The sequence below is a fragment of the Falco punctatus genome (assembly GCF_963210335.1).
Source record: "Falco punctatus genome assembly, chromosome: 15".
Classification (NCBI taxonomy): domain Eukaryota; kingdom Metazoa; phylum Chordata; class Aves; order Falconiformes; family Falconidae; genus Falco; species Falco punctatus.
Window position 1 is genome coordinate 2,933,677 of NC_137595.1, and position 23,733 is coordinate 2,957,409.

General features: G+C 36.1%; 1 protein-coding gene across 5 annotated transcripts in view; it reads right to left on the reverse strand.

The window, feature by feature from the left end:
* RPS6KA6 (ribosomal protein S6 kinase A6) overlaps positions 1-23,733 on the reverse strand; it is a 43,748-nt gene that overhangs the window by 11,618 nt on the left and 8,397 nt on the right. For 3 of the 5 annotated variants that reach the window (XM_080365226.1, XM_080365229.1, XM_080365228.1), the window contains exons 2-16: positions 21,917-21,976; positions 18,234-18,350; positions 14,466-14,547; positions 13,503-13,583; positions 12,905-12,984; positions 9,955-10,061; positions 9,643-9,680; positions 7,807-7,949; positions 6,901-6,971; positions 5,554-5,642; positions 5,039-5,103; positions 2,938-3,040; positions 1,492-1,616; positions 1,075-1,200; positions 445-534 (exon numbers count right to left, since the gene is read on the reverse strand). In XM_080365226.1, coding sequence (XP_080221352.1) covers positions 445-534; positions 1,075-1,200; positions 1,492-1,616; positions 2,938-3,040; positions 5,039-5,103; positions 5,554-5,642; positions 6,901-6,971; positions 7,807-7,949; positions 9,643-9,680; positions 9,955-10,061; positions 12,905-12,984; positions 13,503-13,583; positions 14,466-14,547; positions 18,234-18,350; positions 21,917-21,976 — 1,377 coding nt within the window. The other 2 variants (XM_080365230.1, XM_080365227.1) reach the window with 2 other exon arrangements.

The window sequence follows — 23,733 nt, forward strand, 5'->3', positions numbered from 1 at the left end:
TCTAGGTAATTGACTGTTAATTCATGACTTGGAATTAAATTTTTCAGCCTAGGAACTTCTGTTGTAGAAGAAGAGTAGCCCTACCACTCCCTATTGCCTCCCCTCCACGGGGGAATTTTTAGCTGCTGGCATTCTGTGTGTACAGGACGACATACAACCGCATTTTCAGATTCAGATTACCAACACATTAGCTACTCATTTGAAATAAGAAACGTGGCATTTCTCACCTTTACATCATCTCTTACTTCAAGTTCATTAAACAGCCTTTAGAAAAAATTAGTATCAGGACATTTTCAAATACTCGGCACTTTACTATATGTACTGCTCTCCCAATATATTTTACTATGTACAAGAAATTTAAGGAAGCCATACAAACCTCCCTACATCTATATTTATTTACTGAGTACTGTATAGTAAGAGGTATCAGAGAAAAAAGGTACATACATCCTTTAAGGTAATAATATTTGGATGTTGTCCATAACGCATGAGAATCTCAATTTCTTCTGAAGGATCCCTCTTACTTTTATCAATTATCTGCAAAATATAGCAACAAGAAAAACAACTTGGCTACAGATTTAATAAAGACTTTTTTTTTTTGTTCTGTTGAAGTAAGAATATAAATACAAAACAAGTTTCTAGAGTTCGTTACTTCTTTTTAATCACAACTAATGCATCTTCCAGACTCACATTCCACTGTTAGTTCACCTCTTGTTCAATCCTTCCTACCAGTTAAAACCACATCATCAATACAGTCTATTCTGCTCCAATGGACAAGGAAATGTAACGGACTATCCAAAGCATCACTAATTCCCTGCAGCCCAGTTCCACCCTTGCGGACCTTATTTTTTTCTAGGTGTTCTCGTCATCATAGAGTATTCTCAGCCTTCAAGATCGCAACTGCAAAGCCAGTTCTTCAACACCATAACTTTTACCCACAAAAGGAGCTATAAAAGCCAATACACAACTTCAACAAATAAAACACTGTTTTTCATTTCTCACAGCATATTCATGTATTTAAATTTACAAATCCACTACACAATTTCAGAACTGTCAAAGTGAAATTTATTTAAGTACCTTTACAGCAAACTCCATGTTGGTAGCTATGTGTATACATCGCTTGCAAACAGAGTAGGAACCAACACCAATATCCTCCTTCAGTTCATACACATCAGTAAACTGGGCGCTGTTTCCATGAAGTTGCTTTAAAACACAAACACATGAAAGCTGTCATCTAAAGCAACAAGATGCTCTTTACCATAATATTGTTTCCAACAGCAAAAAAGTTTCTTCTGCTTGCCCATGCCTTCTCTTTCCAATTCTGCCTCCAGAAAAACTACAATTCACTTTTTAAAATTCAAAACTATCTCATGGAAGCACTTTAATAGTGCAAATTTTGTAACAGTCTCCCCAACAAAAAAAGAATAGACTGTAAACATTAAATATTGGTCAATCTTTGGCATGTCAAAACAGTTTCCCAATGAAAAGCGTTACCTGTACTATTGGCAGTATATTGGTGAGTGGTGATAGTTTGTGATCTTCTACAGTAGTAGTTGCCACAAAACTAAATCCTTTGAAGAGCTGATGTGCATTCGCACTAGGTGGGACTCCTGGAGAATCTAGCAGCATACACATTTGATTAGCATGACAAAATCCCAGCAAGGCTATTTTTGAACATTCAGGAGAGATACATTAGAGAAACATTCTGAGGGAAGCAAAGTAAACAAGAGTAACACCAGATGTTGCATAAGACTTCTAGTTAAAGTTATCAGTCTTCTCTTACTTCTATTACACAAAGCAAGTATTCCTGCGTTTTACTAAAACTGCTAAACACTGCGGGAACTAATGTATAAATTCACGCTTTTAGGAAGAAGTTTATTAAAGCACAACACTACTTATGAGGAAAAAACCGAAGATCACAGCCTTATGTTCAAGGACTGCGTAAGCATGCCTGCAGATTTTGCTGCTTCAGCGGTGTATGCGCCACTGGCAAGGCAGAAGCGAGGCAATACAAGGACATTCAATTAGTAATACTATCAAATAATTAGAACCAAGTTTTCCTCAGGTTATATCATGTGCACCTCCGAGTTCAATGTTTGAAATTTCACAGTAGGCACAGCTTGATAATTCTGTGTGGCCCATTCAAACCACAGACATTCTCCAAACAAACATGAGAAGTGGTTTTAAAAGTTAGATGCAGCAGTAAAGCAAAAAATTCACAAAAGAAAACCTGAAGTGAAACTTGAAGCATACTAAGCAGTAAGTGTTTACACTCACTGTCTTTGCTTCCAAGTTCAGTTCAGTGGAAATTTTCATAGTGCGATAAATCTAAGGGATATTTTAAAGACAGTTTCAAGAAGCTTAGGAAAATTTGAGATGTCTTTGCAACTGATCTAGTAGTACCCACTGTACGTTTTCCCCGCTCTTCTCTACCTTTGAATCACCATTTCCTCAAAGAGTAAAGTCAAATTCGGCACGGGTAGTGAAGGGAACAGCTCAATGAAGTAATTATGATTATGCTAGTTTTATAATTATTAAAATTAAATCTTTTAATAGGCTTGAGAAAGTTACTTAAAGCAAGTCATTTTCAGTGGAATACTGACCATAAAAATAATCACTGCTGCGATCAAGTTTAGTTTAGTTTACTTTTGGTATTAAATAATTCCCCCTCGCCAAACACTGCATGTCTGACTTGAAACCATAACTAGAAACTGTACTTAAGCTGTTGGTACTCCTTTTTTTTGTTGGCGAACCAAAGTTTAGCAGAATATTTCAAAGAATAGGAACCTGCTAAGCAGAACATACTCTTTTCAAAGTACTGGAACCCTGTTGCATCCCTTCCTTTTAATTTTGTCACTGGCTTTTTTGCTTGTTGTTGTGACATTAGCTTGACCCCTCTTGTCCTACGAGCCTCACCAATTTATAACCATGCACAATTACCTTTTGGTGTTTTTGCTGTGAATTCTGGATCAAAACAGAAGGTATCTTCCGGCTTTCCAGAAGCAGGTTTAAACGGGGGCTGAATTTCTCTTCTGAACAGTTTCTAAAGTAGAAGGACAAAGTCATGTAGTTAGGAGTCATTGAAACTTCCACAGGTGCTGTAATTTTGCCAAGCTAAAGAATAAGTAACTAAAATGTTATTGTTGTATTAAAACAATCTTCTGAAAGCGTGAGTAATATATAGCAAGTAGAAAACCACAAATATACATATGGAAAATCTGAGTTACTTTCACGTAACTTTGATTTGAAATGGTACGGGAAATGTTACCAAACAAGTCAAACGATAGAGTCCTTTTTCCTTAATCTGCCTCATCTACCAGATCTGTACTTTTAAAACTACAACAGCAACCTACTACTTATCACTAGTTCATCTCTCGCTTATTCAGAAGAACATGCAACAGCCATAGCACATCTTACCTTCCATCATCATCTCAGACCCGGGTCACTGATGGTGTTCTTAGAACCCTGAGAAACCCACCCCAAAAGGAAGATATGGAATAGTCTTCACCTTTCTGTTCCGGGTACCAGACAAAGATCTCCCACGAGTGACAGACATGTCCCTCTTGACAAGGAACTGTCAACTGTCAAAGCTCTATTCCAGGTTTTTCCTAATCTACTAAACTAAGTTGGGGAAGGAAGGGAAAGCAGAACAACAGCTCCTTTTTCTCCTCCTTCACTCAACATGCTTTAGAAAAATGCATTCCCCAACACATCCAAATCAGCAACAAGCCATGTTTACAGTGAAGGCTGAGAAAATTTCATGTCAAACTATGTCAAAGCCCCATGTAAAGTTCAGAAAGTTCCGAGAACATTTTTTGGCATTTCTCTCATCCTTTCAGACCTATTTTTTGCAGTTTGCTACATTTAATATTCCTGCACAAGAAAATGCAGTGGATTTCATTTAAAAAAAACCCAACAAACCTAAAACCCAAGGAAGAGGGACCTGAATTCATCCCAAAGAAATAATGAGATAAAACACAGAAGTGGTCATCAACACCACTACAGCGAAGAAAGTACAAAGCACTGCCAAATAAAAGAAAAAATAGAAAAAAAGAAAGAGAAAGAGTTAGAAACTGCAGATCTTTCAAACTTCCTTGCTGGTATTTATTTCAATACGAGTCCCTTAAAAAAAAAAAAAAAAAAAAAAAAAAGGAAAGTAGATAATGAAGCCATAACAACACAACCTTCTCTTACAAAGCCTACTCACATAAAACAGTGAAGTTTTGCTGTTACTGGAATCAAACAGGACTGTGGTAGCTGCTGCATAAACACAGCTAGAAAACCACCTTCTCAAATGTAAATATAAGGATAATGACAACGGGCTCTAAAGAAACAGCTCAGCACAGTACTGGCTAGCACTGCAGGTAGTCCTGTCAGCACAGAAACATCTTATTTATTGTGTCTATCCTTTCGTAGGCATTATAGCAAAGGAGGGTTTTCAGAGTGGATTTATTTGATATAGAGGATCTTGGGTTTGAGAACGCTTCTGGGAAGCACATCTCAAAAGATTAGAGAACGGCAGAGGAAAAGCATCAAGCTGCTTGTTAAAATTTTAAACAAGCAATCACGAACTCATACGGACTTCTGATCATCTCAGAGCGCTGCAGCCAATACTTTGACTGTGAATGGGATATGACTGGTAAGATCGGAACGTGCTGTGGCTGACTAGAGAGAAGTCAAAGCGAATTAGTCACACCGACTTTTTGTGCCCTGCACGGATGCACTAGACAGACACTCACTGAAGAGAGATTCTTGTACACAGGAACACCAGCACCCTCCCCCAGCTACAAATGCTCCAACAGATAATTTAAGCTTTAGAATGCTGCAAATCTTAACTATTTAAAAAGTAAATGTGCAATTTATAATTAATACTCTCTATACCATAAACACTACAGCTCCAGATGCCAAGATTATAGCAAAGCCAGAATGTAAGTCAGCAACACTGCAGTGTTTATTGTGCCCTATTCAGATGTAAATACTTGTAACCCTATAACACATACAAAAATTAAAAACAGCTTTATTCAAATAATTTTGTACTTACATTCCAGTCAACAGTAGAAAAAAACGGATGTCTCTTGATTTCTTCAACTCCATCTGAACCAGCTCCTGAACAAAGAAAACACTGTATTTAAAACACTTCTGGGCAAAGTCTTTGAAGACGATTGCACTAAAAATTAGTTTATTTGAACTAATTTTGCATAGACACGGTTATTTGAGGGAATTTTAAGTACAGGAATATTCCAAGGACATAAAATGTTCAATTAAGTTGTGTATAACTCATCAGGGAGGCACACAGAGCACAAGAAGCCCATAAATACAGAGAATCAATATTCTTTGCTCTGACACTGTCAAAGCTTTGGCATGCTGCTAGAAGTCACTGGTCCAAAAAAGTAATCATTCATTAGCCAAACCCATGGAAGTCATGATCCAAGCTAAGAAGAAATGGTATCTAAGCCCAAATGTTACTGACCATCCGGAGCATGACTCTAGCAAATATTTTCTTTAAATACTCAACCAAACTTCTTTTATTTCAAAGATGCAAATAGATGAACCAACCTAATCTATTCGATGGGTTCCTTTTAAACAACATCCTCAAAAGACTTTGTGCTTCAGGGCTGAGGAACTGAGGCATTCCAAGTTTCGCTCTAAAGGAAAACAGAACAAGTAAGAGGAAGAAATGTATCTTACTAAAAAGCTGCCTACATAAGACTTCATTGCACAATTTGATGTATCAAGGATCTATTCCAAAGTCTTGTAGAGTGTACACATTTAACTCATTAGCATTTAAGTTTCACATTGTATGAGTGGGTTAAAAAAAAATAAATCCAAACCAAAAATCAACACATCGCAAACCTAAACAAAAAATCACACCAGACCAAAAGCCGGAAATCCCACCCAAGCCTCCCAAGTTTCATGCCAAAATAGAGTTAAATAATTATCTCAGGAATATGTAAGTATGGTCAAAGGTATCTTCAAGTCACCAGGAAATTATCACCAAAATACCTCTACCAGAATCCATGCCAGAAGAGACTCACCAAATCCAAATTACTTGCCCCTGAAGTGATTGCTAATATTTCTCTTGAAGCAAGAGCCTCTCGTTAAGCCATCATATAAAAGCTTAATGACTTTACCAAGCTTATTTTATGAAAACAATTGCACTAAGGCAAGAAATTCCTTATTTCTTGATGCAGAACTGCATCATCACTTACAGCTACAAGTGAGGATAGCGATCTAATCCCTCTGCTTTGGCAGGTAACGTCAGTATAAGCACATAGTCGGGTAAGTTCAGACTGCTGTGCGTCTGTAAGAACGCAGCTCCCCTCTCAACCCCTGCCTGCCTATCACCCCCTCCAAAGGCCCAAGGCTCTGCACGCGCTCCAAAGGAAATTCTTTGTTAGCTAAGCACAAATAAAGACGAGAACACATTTGCCCAACAGTTTCACTTACTAATCACCAGTTTGCCCAGTCTGTCTTGTTAGACAGCTTCTGTTGTAACTGAGGTAATTTAATATGAAAAATATGAGCACATAAGTGCACTTTCCAAACATACGTACACAAAGCAACGCCTGATTAACTACTGCTTACAAAATAAGGTATGCTGTAACAGTAGCAAGAGAGCATAACAACGTGAGCTGTAAATAATGCTGCTGTAATTCACAGTACTGCTTTACCTTCGTTATACACCTACAATGAAAACATGAATCCATTCCTAAGTTTTAATTTCTGTAGATGCTTACTAGTATTTGGATGGTCTGGGATCTAAACTTTATTGGGAGGCACTTTGGGTTTTTTATTCTTGTTCTATCTTAATGCTCTTCAAGCACAAGAAGTTATAACAAGCTGTTCAAACATGTTTAAAATTACATTTTCTGACTTTCCAAAATAGTAAGAAGGTATACTTACTTGAGTATCATATTCATAGTTTCATTTCGATCTTTACCTTGAAATGGTAGTGTACCAGTAAGCATTTCAAACTGAAAAGAACAAATGTTAATCTAAATCAACACTTCTTCCCCCAGTTGCTCAAACAAAGTGTTCAGTACTGTACTCTTCCCTATCTCTAAACTAGGCATGCTGGCTTCAGCTTTTAAAAAATTATTTTAAAACCTTCACAAATCTAAATCTTGTTTTCATTGGCAGTTTACATGATAACAACAGTGCCAAGGGTAATGTAGCGGTGATGTAGGAATATTTTGCATCCATAAACTACTTTTAAACTAAAGTAATAAAATCCCTCCATAACCAAGTTTTTTAGATGTCGGCATGCTCTGAAAACAGCAAGAAGAATAAATTCTAAAACAGTACTTTACTTTTAATGTCAATACGCATATTTCAGCCGTTTGCTCTAACACATGACAGCAAAGGTGTAAGTGCTAGTGGTTACTGGCCTATTTCACTACTCCACTCCAGTATTCATTCAACAGTCTTACTCTTACAAAAAAACCAATTAATACTCCATCAAACCAAGTCTTCAGGTTTGGGTTTTTTTTAAAACTATCAACTAACATGTGAAATAAATATACACACTTAAGTTTCATACTGACTACAACTGTTCTAAACTACTAGTGGACTGCACTTTTATGGTTCCTGGTAAGTACTCCTTACAAGGCTAAGCAGGTGAAAATCAAATTTTATTCAAATTATTGCCATTTCAGTAGCAATTCAGTTACTGAATTCTCTCTTCCCCTTACCCAAGCATTCGTAATTAGACCTGGACAAGCTTATTCTAAGTACATTATTTCACATTGACTTAGACAAAGGCAGTGTGTTTGTGACCTTAAACAAGGTAAGCAATGAAGCATACAGTACCATGAGAACACCAAAGGACCACCAGTCAGCACTCTGGTTGTGCCCTCGCCTGTTTACTACTTCAGGTGCCATGTATTCTACAGTACCACAGAAAGAATAGGCCTTCTTCTCTTGATCTACTGATTCTTTGCTGAGTCCAAAGTCTACAACAACAGCATTACAAGAATACAGCCAGTAAAGAATTTCAGAAAAAACACAATACTGTATACAGTATTTCAAAAATCAAAGTATTGACAGCTTTTGTTTGTTGGCTTTCAGGAATATTATGTGATTATCCTAGCTCTTCATGGAACAAGAAACTCCAGATATCTAGAGATAGCATTAGACAGTTCACTACACACCACCAAAACCATTTTATAAGTCACATTAAATTGGTGATTAGCCATCAATATTACTACTAAAAATAACTAATTATTTGAAATACTACACATTTAGAGCCTTAAGATAATCAGAAGCTCTTATTTTCTGTTTACTGCCTGCCTTATTGACTCAAAAAATTGGATAGAAGTAAAAATAAGTTTCAAAGACAACACAGCCTGCATGGTCTAGTATTACCGGATGATGAATAAATAAATCAGACTAAAAATATTGTTGTCATGTAAGACAGCATGGTTCTACAACCTGACTGAGGTTCAGTAAGGAACAGTCTGGCATATCTGCTTGCTTCATTCCCAGGATACTTTTTTCCCCTAGTTTGAATAATGCCATTAAACACATAAGTCCTTGATATCAGCCCAACTCTCAAGAAGAGGCTCTCAAGCATCTTTTTTTTTTTTTAAAAAAAAAAAGGGAAGTGATTGCTAATCAATAATCCCATCAACTATTCTTCTCCAGTTTCAGAAGGAAGCAAGAAATTTAGGATTTAATTGGATTTAAACATACCACACAGATTTTTTTAAATTATGCATTTTATACATTTTTTTCCATCATTATTCCATCAAGTCTTTTATGAAACAACTTCATTTTCTGTTGTAATCTAATAGCAATAACTATAGATCAAAATATATGATGAAATTTATAATACAAAAGCATCACCTTAAATGTAATTTAAAGCTTCAGACATTATTTGGTTTCCAAATAGTCACAGTCTTCTGTATACATAATTTATTAGAATTTTTAACTAGTATTTTAATTGTTCCTCACAGAACATTTTTCTGCAATTTTACACATTTAAAGGTGATAATCCAGAAATAAAACAAAAAAAAGTAATTTCTCAGAAGTCTTATTGTGCACTAAAGTTGTCTTACACCAAAAGCACCTCTGCTCCCTTTTAAAAGCCTCACAGTCAGCAGTTTTGGCCTGGGTCTACGCTGTCTTGATCTGCAGTTAAAAGGCGTTCCACAGCTAATCTTGTTACAGCTCCCTTTCTAACCTGAATAGTGGGTAGTTTTAGTTCAGGTGGTGGTGGTATGTTAATAAATAAAGCTCCTTTAAAAACCACATTCAACGTCTGGTTTTGTATTTGTAGCTACATTTCTTCTATTGTAACCACAGCAATTAGGATCTGCACTTTACAGCAGTATTGCTGTTAACACTGCAACTTGACTTATGCAAACATGAGCCAACATGAAAACTGACTTCAATGGAACCTGCATGGACATCAGGATCTGGTATGTGATCAAAACCATCAGACACAGTCTCCGACTACCTACAATACTTCAATAAAAGTACTTAATACTATATAAAGAACCATTATATAGGGAACGGATAACAATAAAAGTATTTCTTAATACTGGCTCACATACTCCAGCCACCACTATACATATGTTAGGCTTATAACAAGAAGCTTATACAGAAATATGTTCAAAAAGTGCTGTACTAATAAGAGTTACCTACCTGTTAACTTGATATGTCCTGCTTCATCAAGCAAAATGCTGAAAATTAAAATTCACATTCACCAATACACATAAAGAGGAATGTTTACATATAACATTTAAAATATAAGAGTTAATAATCTTAAATTAATAACAGAAGTTGGAGATAAACAAGCCAATATTATTTCATTTAAATCACAGATATATTTTTTACATTTTATATTTGTTTACGTAGTCTAACAAAAATATTCTTAACATTTTACATCACTATAATGGAAGATGCAAAGCAACAAGCAAAATACACGTAATAGTGGTAAAATACATTTTACTTTACTTTTCTGGCTTCAGGTCCCTGTATACAATTCCCAAGCTGTGAAGGTGATCCAAAGCAAGGGCCAGTTCTGCGAGGTAGAATTTCACATCTTCCTCTGTAAACATAACCTAATAAGAACTGTATAGATTTACCTTCTGATCTTGTCTTCAGTTTTTAAAACTGCAATCTAAAACAAACAGTCCTGTCTGCCTAAATTTCGAAGACTTAGAAGTACCTTATGAACTCAAATTTAATGAATTCACCTAACAGAAATTACGTCTTAATATAGGCTAATCAGCAGGTATAGAAAAGAACTACCTGCAATACTTAAACAAAACCATCAGCAGTTACTGCAGAGCATTAGCTAACTTTTAACGTAATAAATTTCATTGTTATCTTTGGTGTTATTGACCACCAGCACTCCTCCTGCCACAATCCTATACAGACTGTTTTCCACTGCATCATAAAATTTAGTATACGACTGCTGTATTGGGCGACTGTCTCTGTGAACTCACATTAACAGTAAAAATAAAAGTAGAAATAATTTAGAAAAAAGTATGCAAATTAAACACTTTGGTGAAAATAACAACGATGTGAAAATCTGCAGCAGGCGTTAAAGAACCTACTTCACTCTTCCTAGGGAAAGAAATTTGAAGAACCCCATCGAGATACTCAAAAACTGAGTGAAGTTGCACAAAGAGCATTTGAGAGATGTGTTTCTATCCCAAACACTCAACAGGTTGCTTCTCATTTTATATACAAGAATCATACCTGCCTTGGCTCTTGTCATGTTCTACAAATTACTGCCAAAGCTAGTAATCTTTAAATTACTGGAATTGAATTTGACATTTAAGTGAACTATTCCCTTATTTGTTGAAAGCACCAGGAACAAGAACAACCATCCCAACTGCACGGCAGACAGCTAACAAGACTTATATTAAGGTAACTGGGCTTATTGATTTAGTAGTACACTGATCTGTACTTCAAATTGCACATACGTTACCTGTTCTACTGGCAACAGAAATATTCCTCATTTCCATAAAGATAGGTATTAACATTGTATGAATAAAGCTGTTAAGCTACACAAAATTTCACCTTGATTTTTTAAAGACCAATTTTCATACTGTTTTCATCTACATCCAAAAGAACAAGAGGAAACCTGGGCTATCATTACTCCTTGGAGTAGCCAAAATGCAAATCTCGGAGTACAATGATGCTAAATGGTAACCTAAAACCTCCCAACAACTTCATTTAAATCTGCTTTCTATGTTAAATTAAACACCATGCAAGCCAACTTCATTAAAAGTTACCAATGAGAACTTCATTACATACTCATTTCAGTTCCACAGCTGAAACTCTCATACCCATGTTAGAATTTAAAAGACCAGTGTGTTTTAATAACTTCATACTAAACACAATTAATTAAAACAATCCTTGTGTGGAAAGTATGAAATGCCATGGGGAATTTACCCTCACGTATTGTTCACTGTCTTCGTTTTACCATGTACTTTAGAAAAAAAACCTTGTCTTCCCACCAGAGATCTGATTTATTTTTTTCTTGTCTATATACAGAGTGAATGTTTAAAGCCATCATAGAAGGTAACTGAAGTCTTCCAAAAACATGTAGAGACTTAACAACAAGAACACCTGACACCTACTTCTTTATTCCCAAAGGGAACACATACCTCTTGCAACCGCCTAACTAGTATTATTACGGAGAGACTTGCATCCCTCAAAGAATGTTGCACACTCTGTAATCCCAGCTGTGCTGGTGAAAAAGAATAGTTCTTCCTGCTATACCAGAATTTCCTCTATAATTAGACATCCTATATCAAAGCACAAATTGACCTCTTTCCTACCTACTGCTCCAATAACCCTTTACAATCCAGTCAGTTTTGTTTAAGCTTTTAACCTCCATTTTAGCCTCAAGGTTAATTAATTTTAAGCTCAATTTTTAGACATTACCATTGTCTTACCAAGGTCAGCTTTTTATAAAAATAGAAAAACAAAAACCCCTTAAAATTCTTCCTTCTCTTTTGCTTGTTCCTGGAGTAAAGCTTCATTTTTAAGAAAAGTGTATGGGGGGGGGAAAAAACCAATTAGCTCCTGACCTTACATACTGAGGATACAACTACCTCCATGTCACGAGAAAGATCAGTCATATACCCAGTTTTCTTATTTAGGAAAGTGGCTTTTCCTATGCATTAGAAATAGAGAAGTATTTACAGTGGTGAAAGCACTGAAAAGCTCTCTTACTGTAAAGCTGTTGAGAAATTGCCATTAAAAATTTAGATCTTTCTGAAAGGTTTGCAGGAAGAAAATACAAGTCTTATGAACATGTTCATAATACTTCAGGTAACATATAATAAATATTTAATGGCAAATGTGTAAATAAAGAAAAAAAAAAAAGTTGTATTGTATTCCCTCCTCTGAAGTTTTCTGCCCAGAAAACAAAAACAGAAATGAAAAAGTAAAGGTCCAGTTGTATGCCAGTGTTAGATGAAGGGCAGTGGTCTCAAAAATGCTCAGTGTTCACACTTTGTGAGATTAAGCATTAGGATTTCTATTACAGCATTATGAAATTTTACAATGCAGCAGAAATCTCTTAAAGATGTGGGCTTCTTGGAGCACTGAAGCTGACTATAAGCAGAAGAACTGTACATCCCCTTCACTCATAGCTAAATCTTCATTTATTTCAGCTAGGTCTCCAAGCAACAAAACATTTTTAGACAAAAGAACTGTACTTTGCAGATACCAGATTAAAACTTAAGCTACTAATCAATGTGCACTCAGGTTTCTTAAGGTTACATCTATAAGGGAAGTCCCACTGAGTTATTAAAAACTAGATTATGACAAGAAATATGGGAGAAACAAATAAAGAAGACAATCCTATACTGACAACCCCCCCCCCCCCAAACAAACAACAAAACCCTCTCTAACACTGAGTGGAGATAAAATCTTAAGTACTTACCTCTTTGGATAATCGTGTGAATACATCTCCTCCCCTGAGAAAATCCAATATTAAATATAGCTTCCCTTCAGTCTGAAAGGCTTAAAAAAATAATTAAAAAAAAAAATCAATAGTTGTGTGACAAAGATTATCTACAAAATGGATCTGAATGCTCTTACAACTTGGCAATTCCCATGAAAGGCAATACTTCTGTTACAGAACTGAAGTAATTCAGCAGCACATAAGGTAGTTCATTGAATGATTACTTGCGTCTTTGCAGAAGTCAATCTTAGTTATAAAAGATCACTAAAATACTGTTCTTTTATTTCTCCTTTGTCAAACAGGGTAACACCAAGTACATTAATTACCTTGGTTTTAACTCAATGAAAAGAAAAAATAAGTCTCTGTAGAAATTAAGAATTTTCCATTTCTTTGATTTCAAGAGGACTTCACCTAAAACTTTTATATACACGTGTGCTTACATTCCCTTTTTTAGCTTTTTGTGATTTAAAGTTGCTAGAACCTAATTCGGACATTAAAATGGACACCACAAAACTGAGAAAGAACAAGATCAGCTATGCCTTAATGTAAGAAATTGTAGCAAAAAAAAAATACCAACCATAGTGCAGTTTGACAATAAATGGATGATTTACTTCTACTAATATATCTCTCTCCATTTTTGTACGAACTCTATCCCGAACTGCAGAGAAGGGGAAAAAGAAAAAGACAAAAAGACCAGCATGAAACAAATGTATTTGGTATAATACAAATTGAGCAGAACCTAGCCTACGGGAAGTCTTTGCTGTCTAAAGAAATACTTTTCCTTGTTATTTATTTGTTTTTAACTTTTAAGTCTCCCACAAAACACAAACGCTCAGACAGCAGAACTCTATTCTGTTTCCTACCTGCCCCAGCTTCCTTACTGTCTTCATTTTTCCCCAATACATCCCAGTATCTTGTGGTAATCCATATCATTTTCAAGAAAAAAAGCTCACATCTACATCTCCAGGCAGCTAACTTTAACCTCTGAATTAACTATTTGTACTGGATACGTATTTTCTGTCTTTTAAAATTAATTTTTCCTCTTTAACTAGTAACAGTCCCTATTTAAACAGGGAGGACTTGCATTCACTAAAGTGTCTTCTGAAAGCCGAAACGTAAGTTAGCTTGCTATGGCACCTATAACAAGAGGGAATGACTTATCACAGTAGAGTTTAAATTAAAAGACATAATGAAAATTGTTTGTTTTAATATAATGATAAAGAAATATAATTTAATAATAATTATGATTTGTTTTAATATAGTGAAAAGACTAAACAGAATTAAATAATGCAATTTTAAAACCTTGAAAGAGTACTTTCTACCACATAATTAAAGCTATTCGGCCAAATTTGAAATATTTCTTAAACATGAACTTACAAGTTACTCCAGAAAAAAAACTACTGTCGGAGAAGAGTTATGAACTCACTGAAAAATATTTAGGATTAAAAAAAAGGCTTTTAAGTATTTACAAGACTCATATAAGAGATACAAGTGTACTGAAAACCATTTTATAAAGTTCCAATCCAAAAGCTACACATACCTTTTAAAGAAGCTTTTTTCAGTACTTTCATTGCATAAAGTTGCCCAGCATCAGGACCAATTATTTTCCGTACGAGGAAGACCTGGTAATACAAACCCCATTTTTAAAAATTCTGCTAAAAATATTTTATGTAAACACTAAATCAACCCGACTAAAAAAGCATTACTATGTCTTTACTTTTAACTTCATTAATAGAGATAAGGAAATAGTGTGTTCCTAGTACCATCCCATTCCTCAAAATCTCTGAGGAATAAAAAGATGCTAAGTATTCATAGCAAGTCTCTTTACATAAGCAAGCTTAGCAATCAAATACACAACTATCACAAAGCATTTGTAAACCTCCTATTAATTTCTGGCAGCTTTCAGTATTCTTTCCCAAGCATACACCTTTAAAGGAAGAGCAAAATTGCATTCCCTTAATCAGATTAGAGGTACATGCACCACCAAGCTCTCTGAAGTATTCAGATTGGTCATAAACTATACATTCTTCCCTACAACAAGCTGTTTAAATAAGTACTTAACAAGTAAGTACTTATATAAATACTTTTCTTTATATTACTTTCTTGGAAAGTGACAATTCTGCCTGGTCTGCCACCTCCTAAGAGATTTTGAGGTTTAAGACCCAAGTTTCAAGCATGGAACAGGCTGTATTAATGAAATCTGTAAGAGTGGCGAGATGAAAGCAAGGAAACCTCACCATTTAAGATCAAAGCACCCTTTCCCTCTGGAATAGCAACTCCCAACAGGTTTTTCTACTCTTTTCCTTCCAGAGCAGTTTTAAACTGTATATAACTTGACACCAAGAAAAGCACAGTATTAGATAAAATAACGCAGTAGAAATACATGTAGCTCCACTGACTAATATTCTAACTACTAGGTCTTTCAATTTACAAAACAGTTTTGTACATGCTCCTGTTTCTAAGTTGTTTTTCTTATAATAGCAATTTTTAGTTATGAGGAATGTTTGTACTGTAAAAAAAACCCCAACACTTACAAATCACAAGGGAATGTCAAGAGCTACCCAGAATTGCCTCTCTGATCTTACCTTATTCAGATTTTCATTAACACTAGATTTATTTACATATATACTTTGTTAGAAATTAAATATCTAGAAATATTTTTTAAAAAAGTAATGAAATAAGCTTGTCAAATTTTCCATTCTAGAATCACAAATTCATACACTGTCACTAAGTTGTACAGGGTTAGGAAAGGGGTTGTTTCCATTTTAAACTCTGGTTAGAAGAAAAATGTAATCACTTTTCAAGGTTATCAGGCTTTTTGTTTTAAGTTTTGCCCAACGATTGACCTACAGCACTGCTCTCCTATTATATCACGCTGACACCAGCAAATAAGAAAACAAACATCTGTAGATTAAAACACTCACAATTACCAAAGCAGAAGATTAACAAACACGTTCAAATATGTTAGTGCTTAATAACTAGCAGCTTGTAAGGAATTCACACACAAGTCACAAATTCTAGCTAATAAGAACTAAACCAGCTGCCACTAAGAACTACTCAAGTACCATCTATTTAATTTGCAAAGCCTCCATAATCCTGCACCTTGCAGAGATATAACGATCGATTGTTCAATTGTAAAGCAAAATCAAGATGGGCACGTGTTACACTCAAGGTGATACACCCAAGTGAATTGCAGATCATCTTCAGCAGATCTGCTGAAGGTGATTATCAAAGGCCAAAGACAGAAACTCAGTAACAGACATCAGGTTTAACTCCTTATTTCTGTGAAGCAGTGTTAAATACTGCACAGATGTCAAAAAAGACAGGTAGAGGATGGGCTATAGCCCCATACTAGGTTAGAGAGAGAGAGCAAACAAACCTTGTGTTTGCTAAACCCAAAGGGAGATCCCTGGGAAGTATGAACCGGAGAGATAAAACACCATCAAGACAACAGCCATTGATCTTTGTTGTTTTCTCTTTTCAACAGAAAGCAACAAATACATGATAAAACCAGCTCCGCTCAGATGTGCAGGTCACCATCCATTTCTTAAAGCTGAAGCTAGAAGTACTGCCAGGTTTCAAAAGCTCTAAAACAGACGTCGCACCAACCTGATGGGATTCTGAGCAAGAGCTTTCCTTAGGCTGTCAGAAGTCTGAACTCTGTGAAGTAAGAGTCTGTCTGAGTCAGGGCTAAGATGTCTGTACCAGATGTGCTGAACCCTAAGATAGCTTAAGACATTGCAAGTCAGGAGTAATAAACGCAGAGCCTTTTAGGCTCTGAAGATGAGAAGCATATGAGGGAATTGGCAATAAACATTACCAGATAAAGAAGTGTTTCTTAAACTGTAAAACATTAAGAAAGATTTTAAAGTCTATTTTCCAAGCTATCGCTTATTCACAGACTGCCTTCCTAATGTCTCTCTTCCACCCCCCCTCTCCATATATCTCTATGCAGAGATTTGTTCCTTCCACGAGACAGACAAAACTAGCAGAAGAACTGGAAAATGGAAACATACATAAAGTTGATTGTCTACTTTTTGCATTGCAAAAGATCTAGTTTAAGAGTCTGTTTAAAAAAAAAAATACATTAGATTCTTATACACTAGGATTAATGTTTCAACTAATGTGTTTCAAGCTAGTGACTGAGACATTAGGTTTTTAATTTCATTTCTGCAGTGTGACACCAGAAAGAAATTATTGTAACAAATAATTGCCATATTTTTTCTATAAGCTATTTGAATAACTGTTCACTTAGCATCTTCTAGCTGTAGATAACTTGACAAACAGCAAAGTAAAAAACCTGAAATAGATTTCCCAGGTTATTTACTTTATTGTTACTTTGGTTCAAGTTCCAAACTACCACAATCATTCTTCTGTATTTATATCAATACAGTTTGTATATTGAAAGGAAAAAAAATAAAATCAAACTTCCACAACACGTCAAGTACCATCACTAAGAGACAAATCACCATCTCCTCCAGAAGTGTCTATCGATGTCTGTTACAGCACTGCTGCCTCCCAAGCATCAACCTAAGCTACAGAGGATCTGAGGGAAACTATATGGAACAGAAATATTGTTCCTTCTGATTCCTGACTAGATGCTGCAATAAAGTCTTGAGGCAGTTGAAAACACCATGATTTTACTTCAAATAACCAAGGCATTAGGCAAACAGAGCTTGTCCACACCAGAGCTGTTGCATTAAACCCACCCCTAACTCTATAACCCAACTGGTAAAAACCCTTGCTGTTGGTGCCATGGTTCCCCATGAAGCTGCAGCTGCCAGTCCAGATGAACCACAAACATGCCTCCCTGTTTAGTTAAAGCAAACTAACTTTCCGTGGCAGACCTCCTAAAATTTGCTACTGACTAACCCTTCTGCTGAGAGACTGAGGCTGTTGCTGGGTCTGATGTGCTGTCCCGCTATAAACCTTGCTCCCTTGGCAACAGAGCAAGACTGGAAAAAGATGAAATTTGTCAGTATCTTTTTCAAACATTCCCAGCAACTCTTAGGGTACTATCCTTCTTGAACATCTGGAAAGATCTATGGAAAAAGACATTGCTTTTCCTCTAAAGAACACTAAGATAGAAATGCTATCATAGTAAAAATGAAAAGACCCACCACCACCTCCCCACCCAACTGCAAAACACTGTGGGTAACTTCCTCCAAAACAGGGCAATTTCCACAAGCACATCTACCTGGACTTAGATTTCTTATGTTTATTTCTAACCTTGTAGCATCACAGAAATAAGGGAAGACAAAGCAGGTTCAAAGTAGACATCAGATGAAAACAAAGTTTGTTATCTTACCTTTCCAAATGATCCCTGTCCAAGAACCTTAAGTAATTCAAACTGTGCTGGATCTGCTTTCTCACATCCTTCTTTCACATGGTGTGTAATAGGAATTTCTTTCACACTTCCTTCATCCTATCGTTTCAAGGCAAACAAAATACAATAATGAACAGGCTTGAATTTATCAACTCTCATTAGAAGTGCATGTAAATGCCTGCTCTTTTTGTTTGGTTGGTTATTTTTTTAAAAAAATAAAATAATTGAAATTCTAATAAGGCAGAAAAGAAAGCTGTTCAAATCATGAATTTTCCCAACCACCCTTTCTTAAATACATGCATCTAAAATTTCTAAATTGATGTAAAATTCCCAAAGAATACTCATTTGCTTTTGTCATAAATATTACAACCACAGCAAAGATTGATTTTCTTACATGAAAGGAATAAACATACTCAGTTTAAAGATCTGTACAAGATGATCCCTCTGTGCTTCACCTCTGTTTAGCAGCCTTTAGTTTTCCCAGTGATTACTCTTCTCATCTTTCCCTTTCCTGAAATAGTCTTAATGAAAGCTAAATTGAATTTCATCATTTTTAGGTAATTATTGCTTTTCACAGCAGCAAATAATAAATATGGTCATCCACTTGTAGCTAGAGGAACATGTATCATTTGAAGACCGTAAATAAGATACGAGTCATCTTAAGAACTCTGACAATTCTTGCATCCAACAGAAGAAACACAACTCTGGGGTGCAGAGCTCATGGAAAGACTACCCTGTGTGGAAACATCCTTCAAAAAGCTGGGAGTAATTCTGAGGTAGGTAAAAGATTCAGTGTTCTGTTGACTTCTTCCTTTTACTCTCACTACAAAAGCAGGGCACAGCAGCTACAATTGTGAAAAGACAAACGTTCATGATGAAAACAAATCAGATGACTTGTTGCAGCTTTTATGATGTAAGAGAAATTTCTGTGAGTGAAAACAAGTGAGATGTAAAAAAAAAAAAAGTATCCTTGAAAACAAAACCTATGTGCCAAGGCCTACAACAGCAACCTCTGCTTGTATGTGAAAAAAGAGCGGCACCCCTCAGCCCTGTCAAGAATACCAACTTCTTGTACACAGCAAATACAAGAAGCCAATTACAACAGAAAATCCCATCTGATCTGCAGTACTTTCCTTTTAGGGTACCCAGATGATTATTAACTGTCCTCCTGTCCTCCCTTTAGGTCTTCGTCTTGAAAGCTTCTCTTAGTGGAGACCAGAAAAACACCCTACCAGCCCACAGTACACTGCTCTCCTGCAACGGCAAGTATGAACAGCACCAGAAAAAGACCCAGCCACTGGATGAAACAGTTGGCTTTAGGGGAGAACATCAGACTACAGTCACGCTGACTACAGACAGAAAGTCTTGCTGCCCAGGACCACGCATTACCAGACGATACAGAAGTACCTGGATGAAATCCTCTATGTGGGTTTACACAGAAATTCAGGGTAGAAATCTGATCACCTAAATGCGTACATACTTACAGTAATAACTAAAAAGTAAGCAGGGGTAATCATCGCACTATATTAACTGTCTCTGCCTTAATTCTTTTGTTTCCAGAGGAAGAAAGAAAGAATTCAAGCTAACATCTCAGTATAGTCACAAACTGCAGTCCAGCTGTTACTGCACGAGTCCCTTCCCCTCCCCTACATCTCTTATTTCCCTCTTTGTGGAAAAGGCCTGTCCTGACTGCTTCCCATGCAAAGGTAGGTATTAACACAAGATACTGCTGAATAACAAAGTTAATTCATTAATTCACACTCCAAGATAGTTTATTTCCCTTTTTGTTGACAAAAAAACGCTGACATACACTGATGATACAGTGTAGACATCCCAACTTCATTTCATCCATCCATCCTGTTGACTACGCATATACATATTCATAGGAAAGATGTACATTTCATTTTTATTTGTTTTTTTAAACACATGGCAGGAATCTAATGCAGGTAAACACACTAGCATTTCAAGTCAGCCCAGGACAGATGAAAGCAGAACGTCGTCCTGTCCTGTCACGTAACAGACTAATGGCTGGTTCTTTCCATGAAAAATGTAAATACTATACTTAGAAGCCTTTTTACTTCACCATTCTAATTTGTATTCCTTAACACTGTGAACCTTCGCATGAGAAAAGATCCTTAACAGTTCACCTGCTCTTCTGTTTATCACCCACCTTGAGTCATTAGCCTGTGACATCATATTGTGGTTGCTGCAGAGACTGACAGAGTATTTCTAAATGTGAACCGAAGAGAAAAATGCTTTCCATGCAAATAAAGAATAACTTGAGATGTATGAAATGAGCTATTTTTTATGAAGTGTTTTACCTTCACAAAAGATTGGCTATATAATTTCACTTACTTAACTATCATTAAATACTAAAAATTGGCATGACTGAAGTATAAGAAGGCCTCTGCCTTCATGTCCACAAGAAGTGGCCTTCCCACAAGAAGGGAAAAAGCTGAACAGCTATATAAGCCAGTTTCATTTTCATTTCTAGTTTGGCCTCCACAAAACACTAATTTGGCTATCTGATTTTGTGCTCTGCTGCTTGAGCAGCAAATCTATTTCAGAGCTCAGGTACTAGCTCCCACTGAGCTGCCTTGCACAAAATCTAACTATTCCCAGCAGGTTCAACAGAAGACAAAGCACTGAAAGAAACGCCGCAATCGGTTATGGCTTTGTGCCATCTTACTTCGTTACAGCTTGACTTGTATGTAGCTCCAAGCACCTAACAAACAAGCTCAGCAACATCCTTCTGCTTCAAGTACCGCGAACAACTGAGACAACCCATTGCTCATCTTTCTTCGCTACGTGTAAGATGACCGTGACACTGACTGTTTATTTACTTACTCTACACCAGGAAATGTCCAAGCACCACACTTCTTCCCCCAAGACTTTACTCTCCAGATCACTCACTTATAACTTATTATTGCAATACAAAGCAGTGGTTACAGCTGGCAATAAGATATACTTAATACCTTTTTCCATGATCTTGTTCCAAACACAAAATACATGGATGGCTGTGTTCAAAAATGATGGCCAACTTCTCCATGCAATGTCAGGCATTTCACCACACACAGTATTAGCCTAAAGTTTAGTCCAAGATTTAGCCAGCGTACAGAACACTGATCTTCAGCACCTCCTAAATATGCACATCACCAAGGCACTGGACAAAAATCATGCACAACAGGGTTTATCTGAGATACTTGTACATAACAGTCAAATTAACATCCTGGTGTAAAAATCAATTCTGTTCTAAAATAGCAGGAATTAAGTACCTTCTAGATGAATGTACAGCAGCTACATTAAAAAATACAAAGGAAGAACAGCTGACAGTGTAGTAAGAGGCAACAATAAACACTCCATGTGTAAAAGGTTCATGGCTGGACTGAGCACTTTCTGAGGCTGAGGGACCTGCCCTCTCCAGCACACAGAATCTGTTTTCCATAAAGCACTGCCTGATGTGCAAGCTTCCCCAACAAGGCACTTACGGCCCCTACCCAGGTACTAATTTTCCAATTCATCTTTGAGACTTAAGAGCCTCTTCAGATCTGGTCAAACAAAATGAAAGGTTCAAAAGTTATTAAAGAGCAGGGAATGCATAAATTTTGCTTCAAACGGAATGCTAATTGAGTGCCTAAACTGAACATCTAATCGGATATACTTACATGGTAAGAATATGGTTCACCTTCTTCCATAGGCTCATCTGCCATTTTAAGGCCATTTAGCTGGAGATGGGAAGGAATGGGAATGCAGAAGAGAAAAAGAAAACAAACCAAACAACATCATTAAAACCTAACAATTTCAAACAAGCAGAGTTTATAATTTGACCAATTTACATTTCAGAGCACACAAATGAAAACTGGTGTTCTTGTTGCTCTAATTTAAAACTGTAGTTTCAATCAAACACTACTACCTAGTAGTTATATTTAGTGTCTCCCTTATGCATCATTTAGCATATCCCTTTGTAAATGCCATTCCACAGTGTTATTTAATTGGAATTAATTTAAAATTCCTTCTTTAAAAGCTACAGATACCATCCACACAAGATGACATGTAAAATGTACAAAATTTATGTTGCGGATGCTTTTCAGAAAGCTAAAATTGTAAAATCTGCTGCTGAAAATTAATTTGCAGATTAAAGAAAAAGAGATTCAAAAATGTTTTTAAGCCTTTTGGGGGCAAGAAGCAGAAGCACAAGAGCAAGCAGAATGGAGAATACATACCACAGAATCCTTATGCACAAAAATAAGTCATAATTTCCTCAAAAATTAGATCCCTCCAAAAGTCTGCTTGCATCAAAAGTTATTTAAATATTTAGCAAACAGAACAGTCACAGTTTAACAAAGTAGTTTAGAAACTGTAGATCTGTATATTAAAATATTTGTGGATCAATTTCAAACCCACCAACCACCTTTAAGAGGCAGAAAAGTATGACAGGCATCCAGACAGAGACAAATAAACAACATGCTTTTAAGTGAGCACAATACTTGCTAGCAGTTGTGTACCCCCAAAAACAACAGTAAAAAGCAGGTACCAAGTCCACAGCTGCAATAGCAAAAAAAAACAAAAAACACCAAACAAACTAAAAGTTCAGTTCTCCCTAAGTAACAAATGGTTCAATGCTGCATAACAACTGAAATAAAAAAAAAAATATGCAGAAAATAAAGGGCACACTGTTCAAACACACAGAGCAGTAATGACAAATGAAATACCTGAAAAATGGTTGAAGCTAGTTACGGACTTTGCTAGTGATAATTGCTAATTTATTATATGTTAATTGTTCAGTATCGCTACCTTCATGTGGCATAGATCTCGTAACAAAATACTAGCTAGAAATAACACAAGGAAACAAACAACTTATTTCCTGAAAACAGAAATTGAACCCATTAAATTCTCAGACTGGGTCATGACATTTTCTTCTCGTACTTCTGAATTTATCTCAAATACATGCCTAAGATACCAAAATACGCTATGATTATCAGTATGTGAACTGGTAAAAACACAGGACTACAAAGAATCTTGAAATGCCATATAGACCATGCCCCCATTTAAAAGCGACAAGAAAACCTGACAAACAGGTAGGGCTGAAGGGACAGGTTTATACCACCACAATTGCATCATCTAAGCAAACCCTCAACCACTTCCACTGCTGCTCCTAGGACTCTTGATTTCAAGTAGAGCTTTTAAGAGCTAACTCTTATATTAATGATTTTGATAAAAATCAAATCTCCAATTTTTGTATCAACACACTGGCACTTATTTTTGGACTATATCCTCACTGAAAAAAAAATATCAAGGAAAGCAGCATGAGGCTTTGGTTACTTTCATTCAGTTAATTAAGTTTTTGCTTACTTCAATCACAGTTTACAAACATATATGTTATTGTATGAATTAACTGAATACATCAAGAAATAATACCAACATTCAGACCAGATATGAACTTCAATTACATTTCAGATGATTCACTGCCACGTAATTTCTT